Raw genomic sequence first — 17289 nt, forward strand, 5'->3', positions numbered from 1 at the left:
CATATTACTAACTTCTCAAGGTTCTTGTAAGGATTAAAGTGGCAAATGCAGAACAGTTCTTGGCACATTGTTGGTACCGTTATTGTCATTTTGCAAATGGCCTAACATTCTTCTTTCAATGCAAATCTTTTATTCACTATTACATTAAGAGGTTCAAACTAAACATAAACAGAATTAGGCCTTTTAGAGAAATATAATTATTTTATGAAAAACATCTTGTTCTCAGGCTAGAAACACTTTCTGGGGCTTTGAAGAAATATGTTTTAAGGAAGAATAATTTTATGAGTGTGTGTTTCTGTATATATGAGGAATCATCTTTCTTTTATATGTGTCATGTACTGGGTGATGGAACAGAGGTACAAACCTCAGCCATTCTCCCTCATTGCCCAAAAGATAGATAAACATTGGAATGCATTCCTTGCCGAAAGAATCTCAGTTGGGTCTCTCACCCTATTGCCTTCATACCCCATTCCACATTCTTTTCCAGGTTCCCAATGCCCCACCCAGTTCCAGGAATTTATCTCTGCCAGTTATTTCTACCCCCATCCCCATCCTAGCCCTCCTAAAATATAAAAAGGCCTGGCCCCAGGGGGTCCGGGCCTTCCACCACGTGTTCCATCAAAGTGCATGCCAGCAGTTGGTCTCTCACCTCTACAAATTTATTTTCTCTGAATAAATTCTATCTGGCTAGAGATTTGGATACTGCCTCCTCTCTATTCTGCACCTCTTTTCCTAACACTGGGGAATAATTTTCAGTGGATAAATAGACAGATTTTATATTTTAGTAATCTACTTCTTCTCAAGAATTTTCAAAACTTGTAGCTTCCCATTTTTATTCTGTTCTAAATGTCAAAATTCAGAAATGCAAAAAGTAAGGAGGCTTTGGCACATGGTTCTCTTCCATATCCTGTTTCTTGCAATCTTAAGGATGCTGAAAGCTGTAAATACACGGACACATGAAGAAAATAATCTAGTCAGTAGATTATTCCAATTCCTTTGGTTGATGATTACTTATTTCACTTTTAATGAGGATAGCCTAGGGTATTTTTTCTGGATTTCACTAGACTATGAAATTCTCCTTCATCAAGCTAAAAAGAGAAGGTTGCCTATATAGTTGTCTATGTACTTCCACATCTGTTATTGTGTTGTACAGCATGAATGAATATAATCCTCAGTCAGCTTGGACCTGGTTCAATCTCGTGGTTCATTTCACTCACTGGGTAAAATCAGGACATCGTCTCCAGGGCCTGGAATGGTATGATTGTGTCCTCCCCAGCCCTCTTCTATGCCTTGCCATGTTTCAGGGCTGGACCACTTTAAAGCTGATTCAGGAACAGATGTAGAAGCTAAAAAAATAAAAGAAAATAGCAATTGTAAAAATGACTATTGGCTAATTATGGAAAATTCCAAATCCTGTCCTTATTTTAGGATGCTGATAATATCTTTACCTCCCAATATAACTGCCTTTTAATATTTTATGTTACTACAAAAATATATGGTTAGCTAGGGATCAAGTAATTATCCAATACTTAGATTACCTCCATTTCTAGGAAAAATAAATTCTCCTCTTATTATAAAATGTTTGGGGCTTATTATAAATATTATATATGCTTATCACAGAATATTTGGAAAATGAAAATAAAGCACTTGTAATTGTCCATAATCTCAATACATAGCAATAATAACCATCAACCTTTGTGTTTCCATCCAGCATCTCTCAGCATTTTTACATAATTATCATAGCCAGTTCTTATTTTGGCAACCAGTTCTTATTTTTACTCAGCCTAGTCATTTTTCCTATGCATTTCCTAAAATCATTTAACCCCCTTGTAAATATAATTTTAATATAATTTTAGTGGCTACATAATATTCTATCATATAAAAACCCATAATTTACTTAATCTCTAACATCTTGCATTTAGGTTCCTTCCACTTGCTTTTCAATATAAATACATTGTATTAATTATCTCCACACAAATCTGCCAGTAATCCTGATCATCTTCTTAAAATAGGTTCCTCAATGAAATGACTGACTCAAAAGATATGATCTTCTCAATGCTCTTAACATTTGTTCAAAGCAGGGTAATAATCCTGGGATTTCTTAGGGTAGGAACATACAGAGAGATCGTATGTTCCAACTGTTTTTTGTTGATTCTGCCTCTGACGATCAAATGACATTTTCTTTCAAATCATTCCACTGGCATGTCCAACAGAGAACTGAAAAATAAGTCTGGCCATTTCCAGTGTGGACTGACAAGCATCCCATGACACAAAGCACCATACTGAGTTGGACCCACTTACACTATTTTTGGGATGTATCCACGCACACAGAGCCAAAAGGACAGAGAGACTGTCTCCAAATGGTAGGATGAAAAAACTTCTTCTTATCCTAGGGCAAGGTGTTTCATTCTTTCCTGCCATTTTCACAAGCATAGACAGTGAACACTTTCTCGAAACAAAAAGGGGTGGGGGGTGAGATTGCCCACTTGCTGCCAAGGAGCTCTTATTGTCATCCATAATTTACTTAATCTCTAACATCTTGCATTTAGGTTCCTTCCACTTGCTTTTTAATATAAATAACATTGTATTAACTACCTCCACACAAATACTGGGAGGACAAAAAATATGCACAGGCACTGAGGACAGTTGTTTTTAAACATACTCCACCAGCAAAGGAAGTCAGACTGGGAGAAGCTTCCTGAAGGAGGTACTCATACTTTGTGTGAATTAAATTGCCTACAATTTCCGCTTGAACACACGTATGTATCATTTCTGGCACTTGAGTAGGACTGCTCTCAGAGCCTCCATGCACATACCAAAATCTGAGGCCACTCTAGCCTTCATATAAAACAGTGGTGTTTGTGTGTAGCCTATGCACATCCTCCCAATTACTTAAAATCACCTCTGGATTACTTATCTTACCTAATGCAATGTAAATTCTATGCACATGGTTATATACCAAATCATTTAAGAGGGGATGGAAACAAAAGCCTATAAAAGTTCTTAAAAGATTTATTTTATTTATTTAAAATGCAGAGTGACAGAGAGGAAGAGAGAAAGAGATCTTCCACTCTGCCAAGTGGCTGTGATGCCCAGAGCTGGGCCAGGCCAAAACCAGGATCTAGGAACTCCATTCTGGTCTCCCACATTCTGGTCTCTCAAGCACTTGGCCATCTTTCACTTTGTTCTCAGGTGAATTAACAAGGAGCTGAATAGGAAGCATATTAGCCAAGACTCAAATGGGTGCTCTGATATGGAATGCAAGCATAGTAGATGGTGGCTTAATCTAGTGTGCCACAATGCCAGTCCCTCTGTAAATGTTTGTGCAGATGAAATTTTTTTTCAAATATTTTTGATCTGCAGTTGGTTGTATCCATGGATGTGGAAACCTCAAATACTATTTAAAGGGTTACGGTGAGGGTATACCAAGGGGTTTGTACTGCATACAGAGGGAAGTGTATAAGTAAAGGAAAGAAGTAAAAGATCAAGTGGAGGAACTATATAAAGTTGGTGTTTTGCTTAACCACAGAGTTAGAGGTATGCAATGTGGCTGGAGAAATAATCAGAGGCCTGAGCCTGAAGGGAAATAAAAGTGGGAATGCCAAGGATTTCCAATCTACTAAGATAGAAGTTGACAAATTCAGTTTGGGCTTTAAAATATTCGGGTTACCTTTGAAATCTCCAGGTGGAGATACACAGGCAGCAGTGAATGAATATGGAGAGAGCTCTAAGTAGAGAGAGGGATTTTGGAATAATCCACTTATAGGTTGTATTTAAAACTCTGAGATGGTTGTGATAGGTCCAGAGGATTACAAGGTGAAAAAAGAAAATGTCTAATGTTAGTACCATGGATAAATCTCAGTTATTTTCTCTACCAGAACAAATTTCTCCAATAGTCATGGTCTAATTGGAGCCTCAGGACAATGTAAAAGAATATAGATTATGGTCAAGCAGAAATTGTAAGCAATTTAATTAGTACAAAATATACCATGCACCATGGGATTAAGGCAATATCTTGAGATAAGTCTCACTCAAAAAGAGGTTTATAAATAAATCCTTATAAAACACCAACACTATAAGACCTTTCTAAGTTTTCTCAAATTTTTCCTCTTTCACAGTATAATGGCCAAAATATCCAGGCGTGGATAAGGGCAGCTGTTGAGGTCAATACCATAATAGCTCCACAGGACCAAGTAGAATATTTCCAGATATTTCAAACAAGCAATATCTAGCTTTTCCAAACCTCACACCGAGCTTCAAAAACCTCTCATCTCTTCAACAATGCATCACAGATGGTAGAAACAAACATTTCTTACTTTTGCTATCTTCACTCTTGTTTATAGGAGAATTGAAGCTGTCTTTAACTAAACAGACTAGACCTTAAGATAACTATTCTAATGACGGAATAGCAAGCACAAACTTGATTATTCTATACCACTCAGCCCTCAGATAACAAAACCTAAAGGGGAATGAAACATGTTTCACTCTTCTGACAAAATTATTAGATTTCTATACAAGTAACATCAAGTTTCCGTTGAGCATAATTGACATTGAAAGTTAAGGAGAAGAAAGAGGTTTACTAGAGTTAGAGAGGCAAGAGTGAGATTTAGCACATATCTTTCCTTGAAGGCACATAAAACATATTATGTCCAGAAAACAGAAGTAGCCTTGTTAATAGCTTGTTCTATCAAAATTAGAAATTGGAAGTAACTACTGAATTTAGCAATCGTGACATGGGAGATCAAGATCAGGGTGGCCCCAAGTGAGTGGTTGGGGTGAAAACCATGTTACAGTGGACTGAAGCAAGCACTTAAGGGTGAGGATGGGAAGATGTGGATCAGATCATCTAAAAATCTTATTGAGGAATGGACAGCTTTGCGATTTGAGACATGCAACCTTTGATCTATTTTCCCAGTCTTTGGAAAATTAATCCTATTTTGAAACTAGATCCTATGCATTTTAATCAGGATCAACCTTAGCAATGAGGTTTCACCCTGTTTCCCTGTACAAATTTGTTAATCAATGACAAACTCTAAGATGGTCTTGAATTGATCACTGAATCAGATATTGGCTTCTTCACCCACTCCAGCATTTTATGGCTCTGCATAAAAAAAAAAAAAAAGTCTGTGGAGTTTGTGGGAGAGATACTGGTATTTATAGTTTGCTCTGTGTGTGTGTATGTGTGTGTGTGTGTGTCTGTGTGTCATAGGGATACACTAACTAGAAGCACACAGCAAAGAAAGAATGATTAGTTACACAAGAAAAACAGTTGTTTCTGAAGGGACAAAGTGCAGAAGATTCTGGGAGGGATGTACTGACATTAAACAAGAGAAGGATGCCTGATTCTCAGAGACCAAAGGAAAAGACACAAATTTAGGGTTGTGAGTAAAGGTTTGGCAAACTTAGGAAGAGAACTACTGATGCTCTGAATGTTCTCATGTGAGTGTGAACAATATTTGCCATTGGGCCCCTTGAAAAACAACATGGTTGAGGGGCAGACTTTTCATAGTTTTCTCTTGCCCCACAGTGAAAAGAGAATTGCATCACATACACACAGCCCTTTCATATTTTATTTAAAAATAAAGACCTGTGGACACTGAAAGGAAGCCAATAAAGTCACAATGTTAGAGGAGCATAAAAGACCTCCATTGAGGTCTTCAGAAATCTGGAATGAATCTTGACCCAAATCAGCCTAAGTTCTCATGCCAAACTCACTAAGCATCCACACAACTTAAACCCCACCACCTCCTTTAGCTATCTCCAACATTGTCCCATATGTACCCATATTTCTGCTGCCTCTGAAGTTTGTGGACCACAATGTCTCCACCACGACTAGCACAATATTGTATTTAGAATATGCTCTCAATTAACTGAGTGAACTGAGACGTTCTGTTTAGCAAAATACCAAAATTGCATAATAGTATTGAATCTTTGAGTCACCATATAGATTTAGTTTCACTAATCCTTCCATTCTTGTTTTTGGCAAAGAATTTTTGACATTGCTTTTGATATTGTATAGATATTGTTTTAAGCAAAGCTTATTCCTAAATTTAAATTTTGACATTAATGTACATACCCCACATAAGAGGAATCAGGCAATGTCTTGGAACCATATTATTTATTATATATCACTCAATCTTGTGACTAATGATAATATACTAATTCTGTATACCCTTGTGTTTTTGGAATAATTTCCAATCCAAAACTATACTTGATTATCCAGGAAAGTTGGCTATAGAGTTTAATCTAACTATAAATTAGTACGCCCTAAAAGATGATTTCATCTGATTATAGGATTCATGGTGTCACAGAGCACTGGGTTCAGTTGAGGCTCTGGAATTCTTTTTTTAAGATGTATTTATTGATTTGAAAGGCAGAGAACAAGAGTCTTTCTCTCTCTCTCTCTCTCTCTCTCTCTCACACACACACACACACAGAGGGAGGGAGAGAGGGAGAGACAGAGACAGAGAGACAGGGTGAGAGAGAATCTTCCATCTTCTGGATCACTATCCAAATGACTACAACAGCCAGAGCTGGACCAAGCTGAACCAAGATCCAAGAGCTTCATCTAGACCTCACATATGCATTTCTGGACCCAAGCACTTGGGCCATCTTTCTCTACCTTCCCTTGCACATTATCAGGGAGCTGGATCAGAGTGGAGCAGATGTGACACAAACTGGAACCCATATGGGAAGCTGGCATCAAAGACAGCAACTTAACCTGCTCTTATACAATGCTGGCCCCTAAGACCCTTGAATCCTTACCTAGGCTTTACCATTGACTACGACCATGGCTAAGTAAATTACTTAATCTCGAGGCTGCCATGTCCCTATTTGTAAGAATGAGGCATTTGGACAGGAGGCACTTCAAAATTCCTTAACTTGTTAAAGTTCTATAACTTTATGAAGCTTTGGCTTTCTATTTACTTACATGCTTTAATTAACAGGCTAAGTGAACCATCTCCCAAATAAACTAACCCTTTCTGGAAAGCCTTAGATGCTGGTCAGTCATGTTATCCTTTCCAAGAATCTTTAACATAGAAATCTTCATGCTAAATGCTGACATGCCACCCTGACAACCATAGCTGCTGAACCAGAAGGGGCCACTAATATACATGGCCAAGAATCCACCGAGGCATCTGGCATGGCAGCATCACCAACAGGTATGTCCTTTACAAAACTGGGACTGACCCAGCCTATCAAATCTTCTCTAGGGTGATTTGAACACAGGAATTTCAGAAAAGAAAGATGGAATATTATTCTTTGGTTATGTTATTGATTATTTGATTAGTGATTTATTGACATCCCCAACAGACCACAATATTCCCATGAAGTCAAGGACTATTCTATCATGCTCATTTTTGTATCCTCCCTATAACTTGCATGAGAGACACTCAATGAACAGGAGATTTTAAGACTCTTAAAGAAAAGGAGGGATTAAGGACTAGGGACATAAACAATAAAATGAAAACAAAACTCAAAAGCTGTGGTGAAAGTAACCTTGAATCAGACTCTTCACAGTTCAATAAGCAGTGGGTGATACCATCAGTACATCTAGTTTATAGCTATAGTATAGTGACTTTGCTTCATTTATTAATTTAAATGGAGGAATTCAATCATTTTCTGATTAGCATAGGCTCTACTCCGACATAACACAAAAATATTACTGAAAACAAAGAAAGACTTTTTCTTTGAAAATATTTATCTCTTCTGTAAATGCATAAATTGACTCAAGATAAACAAAAGTGAACACTGAAATACATCACAAGATGCTCATGTTTAGTCTTTGAGAATTTGGCTTTTTTGAGTTAAAAAGATTTCATACAACCATCTGACTTTGGAGAGAGGGTTTGTTTATCCTGATTTCCTGAAATTACCAGGAACAATTAAAGTTTAGAGGTACCCTGAATTTTTCTTTCCATGTGGAGGGGGCCTAATAGCCCATCTGTAGATCTGGAGTCCTGTGTGCACATATGGTCCATAATTTATGAAATGTGCTTATTTACATGTTTCAATTCTTACTTTCCATTGTTTTGAAAAATAAATGGACCCTTATATCTTTCTTTGACATGCAGACACATATTTTAGTTCCAGGAGTGACACAATAAGGAGTTGTTAGGCATGAAAGCTTTTGGGAGGATACCTGATTATTTATAAACAAAATCAGGAGGAGGAATTCCTGGAACTACTGGAGTACATTCTGCTGCACCAGCACTTCTATTTATTGCATTAATACTCACCTGCAATGGTTGGAGGTATGCCTTCCCTCACTTGTAGAATTACTTGAATTTGGCCTTTACCTGAAACTGAATACAAACAACCACAAGTTGGGAGTGATGTAAAAAATTAACTGAATACTAAAGATATTTACCTATGACAGAGATGACTTTATATTAAATTCTGCCCAAACTAACTATATTTTCAAAATAAAAACATAAAGTCCTTGTTAGTTAATATGACAATTGATTCCCAACATTTGATTTTGACTGCTTTTATTCAATTAAACTTAATTGCAATGAGGTCTCCAAGAGAATTGATACATAAATAATTAGAAGGAAGAAAAAAAAAAAAAACCTTTAGCCATATGTTTGTTCTTCAGAGGCCAATGGTGTCCAGCAGGGTATACCTTATATCCTATTTCCTCCCCATCATTTTGTAGGCTCAGCTCTTAGAATTCATGTTTTTTCCACCAATAGAGTTCACATCACCCATGAAATGTATTTTCTTTACCTTTATCCAAATTGTCCTTTTAATGAAGGCTTCTCTCTACCCCCCTTTCTCCTCCCATCTTCCAAACCAACTGAGCACATTTAAAAGGCCTGGGGTTCATTAATTTTAAGTGTTCAATAAATTAGTGGAAATAATCAAAAGGCCTGATTCTTTCTGATAATGACAATTTGATGTCAGTATAAACCAGTAGATTAAGCTGGGAACATATGCTCCTTTGCCAAGAGAAGCTGCTATAATTAAGTAGCGAATGCATCTACAAGGTGCTCTCACGCCTGATTAATTAGTAATCAGGTGCGGGAACTCCATTTTTCCTGTAACACCTTTATCGGTTAATTACTTTTCTGTCTTATCAGATGTCATATCAGCCCGCACCTCCCACCACTGGAGGGCCCAACACTGCTGAAGACTGCAGCCTCAGGCCCTTGACCAAACTCATATTCTCCATTTTTGTTTCCCTGGGATCTTTATTTATTTATTTATTTATTTTTGACAGGCAGAGTGGACAGTGAGAGAGAGAGACAGAGAGAAAGGTCTTCCTTTTGCCGTTGGTTCACCCTCCAATGGCTGCCGTGGCCAGCGCACTGCAGCCGGCGCACCGCACTGATCCGAAGCCAGGAGCCAGGTGCTTCTCCTGGTCTCCCATGCGGGTGTAGGGCCCAAGCACTTGGGCCATCCTCCACTGCACTCCCGGGCCATAGCAGAGAGCTGGCCTGGAAGAGGGGCAACCGGGACAGAATCCGGCGCCCAGACCGGGACTAGAACCCGGTGTGCCAGTGCCGCAAGGCGGAGAATTAGCTAGTGAGCTGCGGCGCTGGACTTTTCCCTGGGATCTTAAACCTTTTCCAAAATTGTAAATGGAATAGGCCTAATATTGTTCTTTCTAATTACAAGACATGAGTCTCAGAACATTACAAAGAAAATAATCCCCAAAGAGATCCATGAAGAGACCTCTCCATTGCTTTTTTTCTTATTTTGGTTGGTTTATCTTTTTTTTTTTTTTTTTCAGTTATAAAAAGCATGAGTTTGTGGCTTTATCCTTATGCTGTAACATCTTGAGAACAGGTACAACAACAATAAGACTCCTTAAATTGCTAATTTATCCATTGCATATTTCACCCACACTTGAGATTAATAATCAGTAGTAATGATAACAATAATAAAGCTACCAGTTACAAATCTATTCATTTTTCTCCTGTAGTATCAAACTCATCCACTTCTGTTCACATTGACTAATGTTGAAAAACACTTGTAATTCCATAATGTAATATGTAACCCAAAATCATTATCAATTTAGTAAACATTTATTGAATATATACTGTTAATTTAGAATTGCTTTGTTAACTGTGTCTTCAAATTTTTGAGGAGGGACTTCTGTCATGTAACTTTTGTCACTAGATATTACTGGAAATGCAGATACTCATATTTAGTTTTCATGGATCAATTAAAAAATCCTGGGTTTACAGAGCTCTATTCTGTATACTTAGTACTCAATGGATAATTTAAATATATTCTATGTACTCTACTAAAATCAGGAGAAAAATAATAAAAAAGTCAAGCATCACTGGAAAGAAAAGGGTAAGAGAATGTGGCCATGATGGCATCCAAGTACATAAAAAAATCTACAACAGAATACTCTTCTACCAGACAAAGGAGTTAAATATCATTACAGGATCAAACTCTAAGAAAAGCAAGTTAGAAAAAAAAAAAGTCATGGAAACACTGTAATGACAAGTCAGTTCACTTAAAGATATTATAAAAATCATTCCTTTCTATGACTTCTATGAGGGTATATCTCAGGGCATTGGTACCCTCCTCTTTGAAACAGAGACACTAACATAATAGTATAATTACTGTGATAATAACTAATAATAGCCACATATCGAGGATCCTTCTCAACGCCCCTCTATTCATTATACAATGATTTATTCAACCCAAAACAAGCATAAATTACACCTATGTGGAGAATGGTTGAGGGAAGAACTGAACACTATTTTTCCTCATTAAATGAAGAAATTGGTAGTGAAGGGAAAATAATCAATGCACATAAAACCCCTTAAGTGAAAAAAAAAAAAAGATATGCTAAGTGACGATTATCACTAAAACTGAAGAAATTAAGCTCAGCATACCTGATTCTTTTTCAAAAATGATTTATTTATTTATTTATTTATTTATTTATTTATTTTTAAGGTCAGAGTTACAGAGAAAGAGAGGGACTTTCCATCTACTGGCTCACTCCCCAGATGGTCACAATCACCAATTCTGAGCCAGGTCAAAGTCAGGAGCTAGGAGCTTCATCCAGGTCTCCCATGTGGGTAGCAGGAGCCCAGGCACTTGGTCCATTTTCTGCTGCTTTTCCCAGACAATTAGGGAGCTGCACTGGAAGCAAAGCAGCCCGGGGATGAACCAGTGCCCAAATGGGATGCTAGTATTGCAGGCAGCAGCTTTACCTACAGCACCACAATGCCAGTTCCAGCATTTCTGACTCGTAACAAAGGCTGTTCTATTTATTCATTTTCTGAATCCCTTACCCAGCACTATTCTTGGTGAGCCAAAGTATACTGGCTTGATATTGTATAATGTCTACAGCTCTCTACTAGCCTGCACTTATGGCTTCTGGACTGAGTGGCCACTGATTTTCATCAGTTTCCACACATGCACAAATGATTCCCCACCTCCAGAAGAACCCTTCCTAAAACAGACATTGGAAAACCAAACAGGATATTGAAAAATCTATTGCTCACCTTATGAAGTTGAATGCGTGAATGTCATTCAGAGAAGAGAAGCAATTTCTGGATCAAAGAAAATAGTTCCCAAAAGTAGGAACAATTGGAAGTGTGTGATTTCCTATGTCACCACCTCAGCATATTTGTCTGGTGCTGGTTTTGGGGTGCCTAAGTATGGGTCAGATGGCTACTCCTTCCCAAACAGCATTCTATGCCATGAGAGATCATAGAAAGTATATGCATGTGGATGTGGAAAGTATAAAATGTGGATGCTGTCACACAATAGCCTGCATTTGAGTCCTGACCCTTGGAGTTTCTAGATACATACAAATGACAATTGGCCATTCCTGAACCTCATTCACTTCACTTGAAAATGGGAATAATTGTACTATTTACCTCACAGAGTGATTGGGAAGAAAAGAAAGGGGAATTCTTAGAACAAGCTTAGAACAGTGCCTGACACATAAAGAACATTGCTAGCTTTTGTCAATACTGTGACTATAACAGGCTCATTATTCTAGGCACCAGTTAACAGGCAGAAGAAATATGCTTTTACTCTTTTTGCAGCTGCACCTAATCATGATGAATCATAGCATTACAGAGTTGTAAGCAATGCATCCAGATCTGTGAAAGTTTGCTAGGTGTTTTGACTCTCTAAAACACTGTAAATATGAAGTGTCATTTCCAACTTGAACAAATGCAGAGAGGGAGGAAAATCGTTTGAGATTAAAGGTATTGACTTGGGAAGAGTTTAAAAAGTATTACACAGGCTGTGATATTGTACATATGTTTTCTCAGTGCTTAGGATTTTTGATTTTGTATTTGTAATATGAGAATGGTTAATCTCTCTTGTTTATAAATGGAGTCCCATTGTAGTTGATCCTTCCCAGATTGTAAGAGGCTCTGGTCCTTGCAAAGACAAAATGTCTTTAAGTCAATTATTGCCAAGTTCTTCTGATGAACATTATGTGATCTAAACTTGCTATAAACACAGACACGGAGGAGAAAGAGAGAAATGTGTTAAGAAAATGGCTTCTTGTAGGAGAAAAGAGTCATAAAACCAGATGTGATATAAGTGACTACCCAGGTAAATTGTTATGCCTGGTTAATTTTGTCCTCACTAGATCATCAGGGAAGAGAAACTAATTCCCTTCAGAGTTAAGTCTAGTATCCTTTTGAAACTATGAAGGAAAAATAAGTACTTTGCATTTAAAATCAGAAAAATGTGTGTCATCTTAGTAAGCAATAGGCTCCTTCCCTAATTCACTCTTCCATGCCTATCCCCATTCCCACATTGTTATTTCAGCTTCTGTACATATTAGAACCTCCCCTTCTATCCACATTTACCTAATGTGGATCAGCCACTGACCACACCATGAAAGAACAAAAAACAGCATTGCAATTGGTGTGTGTAAATTTCATCCAACCTCACCCTGACTCCTGCCTTTACCTCCAGTCTCTGCCCAGGACCCAGAATCCAGTGTTGTCTTCCTGATCCAGTTACTGGGTTTGGTCTTCTCTCTGCCTATCTCACCTTGCCTGGTCCGTTACCTCCATCTCTTCTTGATCCACTTCACATACCTGCATTCTCTGGTTGTGTGTCTCCTGTCCTGCTAGGGAACTTGATCTCATTCCCCAGAAATTGATCTCTTGACTTAGCTACAAAGAAGACCTGTTTGCAATTGATCCCTGGGCACCTAACATAGGACCAGTCTGATTTCAGTTTCACAGAAACAGCCTAAAAGTTATCATGGCCCTCATAACATATGATCTTTTAAAGACATTCTCAGAAATATTAAATGAAAATCCTGTGATGACCTTTGGGTCTTCTAGTAACCCCAGTAACATCCATGTAAGAGTATAAATTTTTTAAACATAAAAGAACTTGATTGAGATGTCAACAGATATATCTGCATTAACCACAGTCCTGAGAGTTTGTTCAATTAAACCTTCTTAATTAACTCAAAGAATAGCAATTGTTATTTTGACTGAGAGCAATGTTTACCTCATTTACATGGGAGCATTTGTGATTTCCTGAGCTCTGTCACAGACCTGTTGAAACAAAGCTTCCAGAGAGAGACCCAGGAACAAGCATTCCAGATGTTTGCCATAGAGCAAGTAAACACACACACACACACACACTGATTTGAAAAATCATAAAATTTCCCTTGTATTATACTCTTAAAAATATGGTTTGTTCTTAGCCAGTAAAGAGAAAGACCCTAATGGAAAAGATCACTGTATTCACAATTGCTACCCTTCATCAATGACACCCCAAACTTGCAGACCCGTATTAAATATAAATTAGGCAGTAGCAATTTTAGTGATATAAGATGTTTTATTTTAGTGGTTACAAATTGAATATACTTTAGAAAAAACAAGTAGCCCATTAGACCCACAATTTTATAAATATTATTGTTTAAGAAGAGGTTTGGTTTTAAAAATAAGGGGTCCGGTGCTGAGACATAGAAAATGAAGCTGCAGCCTGCAGGTGCTGGAATCCCATATGGGCGCCAGTTCAAGATCCTGCTGCTCCACTTCCAATCCAGTTCTCTGCTATGGCCTGGGAAAGCAGTGGAAGCTTGGGCCCCTGCCACCCGTGTGGGAAACCTGGAAGAAACTCCTGGCTCCTGGCTTTGGATTGGCCCAGCTCTGGCCGTTGTGGCATTTGGGGAGTGAACCAGCAGATGGAAGACCTCTCTCTCTCTCTCTCTCTCTCTCTCTCTCTCTCTCTCTGCCTCTCCCTCTCTGTAACTTTGCCTTTCAAATAAATAAATCTTTGAAAAAAAAAAAAGGCAGTGTAGCAATTGACTAAAGAAAACTATTAAGCAAATAATAGTACAGAAAGCATAAGGACATGACAAACTTTAGATTGTATTCAAAAATCTAGTTTAGAAAACAAATGTTACTTAAAAGACACAACTTTCCTGTAAATAAAAGGAAAAACTGGTTTACAAGGGTAGGTATATAAGCTTAGATACTTTAAAAAAAAATTAGATACCAGAAAAGTACTCAACCTGGAGTCGGAAAAGCTAAGTTTGCAAATTCTGCTAGCTGTACCACCTATGATCTGAAAGAAATACACCAGCCACCTAGCATTGCTAAGAATTATTTCCTCTGCCTGAGTGACTCCTAGAAATCTATTTAATTCTGAATTCTAAGTTTCCCTCTCTCCTTCTCCCATCCCTATCTTCTTTCCTTCCATCTTCCCTTCTCTCCTCTCTCCTCCTTCTTTCCCTTTCCTTTTAGAAAAGTCACTTCTAACCGTGAGGCAAAATCCTTTTTCACAGTCCCACCTCCTGTGCCATTATCTATAATTTTGCCATAAAGGTAGTGCATTTCCCTCAAGTCAGTCCTCTACATTACCAGTAAAAATCCTTGGGGATCTTTAGGGAATGAGTTTTCTACAAGAATGTAAATTAATTTATTAACTAGAATGCTATAGATTGCCTTAGAGGGCCTCAGCATGGGGATGGCTGCAGAGTTGCAAAAGATTATGATTCAGCTCTGCCTCCAATCCTCCTGCAGAGCTCTGGGGAGCCGGGAGTCTACTCTCCTCCTTAGATACTAACAGGATTCCTTCTCAAGATGCACGGGGTCTTCCAGACCTGTGGATGAACGAAGAGCATGGGTGGCAGTCCTGCTCCTCCCAGCATCCTTGCTGCTTTGGGAACAGGTGATCGAGACAGTAGCTAACACAACAAGCCTAGCCTCAGACTCAGGGGCACATTCCTTATTTTCAGCATCTCCCACACTAACAGCATCTCTTCTAAACCGTCTGCATAAGGAGACTTAGTCCTTCAGAGAGGTTGGCACACACATAAAGTCCATCTGTCCTCTTCCTCAGAGACCACAGCCTGGCTCCCCCCACACACAGCCAGCCTTTCTCTTGGTGAGGGGGCATGTATTGGCCAGCCTGTATTGAACGCATGTATTGGCCAGCCTGCCTAGACAGTGTGGTTTCCCAGGCAGAGCAGAAGAAGGTGGTGCGGCTGGAGCCCCAGAGCCTCTCGAGCAGACCTTCTCAGCTGCCGCCCCACACAATATCCCAGCTCGGCTGCCTCTCTGTGGTGTGAGTGGGGGCTGTGTGAACGCAGGAGGACAACTGTGAATGGCACAACATCTGATACAAATTTATCACCGGCTGCTGGTTGGGTGGGGGATAAAGCAAGGAGAAGGGGCTCTGAGTGTTTAATGCACCCTGCCACAACCCAACAGTTTGCCCTAAAGAGCCTTTTCCCAATATGAAAGGATAGGGTCAAAAGTAAGTTGACCCCTGACAGAATGTACAATGATTAGAAGAGGGCTGTCTACCAGCAGCTGCTGGAACCCCACTGGCTCCACATCGGGCTTCCAAGAGTCAGAATCTGAATAATCAACTCAAGATTGTTTTCTCCACCCCTCTCCACCCAGAACACCTCCCCCTAGCCCTTCTCCCCCTGTTTGGAGCAAGTCCTATTCTATTGCTACAGGAAGAAGCATGGCCCTCCCGAGCAGCTGCAATAATTGTGTTCCTATTGTGATGGGGACCTCCTCCTGGCCACCCCCCTACAAGTGGCCATTGTGAGTGGAGAGTCAGTGATTATACGCTCCAGCCTGATGCTTTGGGGGACCCAGCTGCCTAAGTGCTGACACACGAGCACTCGGAAGGCCAGGGAGGGGTGGTAGAGGTGGAGGCAAGAGGTGGGGGAAGCCACGTCTGTGAGATGGCACTGGGACATACCAGACCTTTTGCATAAGTCAAGCCCAGAACAAATGAGGCTTTATCGGGCCCCCATGATGAGAGGGCTCGTCTGCCTTTGAAGTGGAGCTGAGCAAGAGGCCCAGCAGCTTCTCCTCCTTTGGACCAAGCAAACATCCTCCTTTCGATATGCTACATGCTCATTATCTCTGCCCCATTTAATGATTTTTGATTGAAGGGTGGCGGCTGGGCTGCCGAGAGGATCGTTAGAGAGGCTCCATCCAGCCAAGCCTGTAAGAAAGGCTCCCCTTGTGCCTGGGCCTAAATTTGGAATTTCTTAACAGTGTGCGCTTGTTCTTCCAGGCAGATAAGGGCTGAGCGTGAAATTCTTAATTAAGCAATAAATAGAGAGTGGGGTGTCAGCAGATGTAGCCAGTAGCCATGGCAACAGGAATCACATGGGCGAGAGAGCTGAGACTAGATGGAGGCCTCGGGCCTGGGGCTGACTGACAGCTGAAGAATCCTACAAAGCTTGTAAACCAGATTAATTAGCTGACTAATTATTTCATAGCGTTAATGTAACTAAAAAATAAAAATAGTTCACCATGAACTGAAACATCCCTGGAAAAAACAGCAGGGAAAGGAGGCAGCGGGAAATGACTCAGAAAGGCAGACAAGAGCTATCAGAGAATCAGATTGTGTGAGCAGGAAAATGGGCTTGCTGGATTTCACTTCCAACCTTGCTGATAGGAAAGAACACTTGTTCTGTGGTCACCTCCATCCCCAAGCATGACGTGGGAAGTTCCAGTTGGGAACTGCCATTCCCAATGGTTTGTCACGTTGAATACTGCCCCCTGTTGGGCTCTGACGCAAAGTGTAGTCCACAGGGGCTTTGCCAAGGGTCTGCTCTTTACATAGTTCCCTGGGCAAAATGCTCAGTAGTGTGAGAAAAGGCAACCAAACTCATCTCCTTAAAAGATACTTTAAAATGTGTGATGTTATCTTATTCTGTGGATAAGAATTGCTCAATGATATAACATTTAAATCATGAGGACAATATATCGTACACGACATATTATTGTGGATCTCAGTTATAAATCTAGTAAAATAGGAAAATTGAAAGGTTTTCACATGTACACTGAAATTGAGACACAG

General features: G+C 39.4%; 1 protein-coding gene across 1 annotated transcript in view; it reads right to left on the reverse strand.

Moving 5' to 3' along the window:
* The window catches only part of PKHD1 (PKHD1 ciliary IPT domain containing fibrocystin/polyductin), a 531849-nt gene that overhangs the window by 234479 nt on the left and 280081 nt on the right, over positions 1-17289 (reverse strand). The window contains exons 51-52 of the mRNA XM_062186248.1: positions 8241-8306; positions 1218-1346 (exon numbers count right to left, since the gene is read on the reverse strand). Coding sequence (XP_062042232.1) covers positions 1218-1346; positions 8241-8306 — 195 coding nt within the window. The remainder of the gene's footprint in view (positions 1-1217; positions 1347-8240; positions 8307-17289) is intronic.

This window comes from Lepus europaeus, chromosome 3 (assembly GCF_033115175.1).
Source record: "Lepus europaeus isolate LE1 chromosome 3, mLepTim1.pri, whole genome shotgun sequence".
Lineage (NCBI taxonomy): Eukaryota > Metazoa > Chordata > Mammalia > Lagomorpha > Leporidae > Lepus > Lepus europaeus.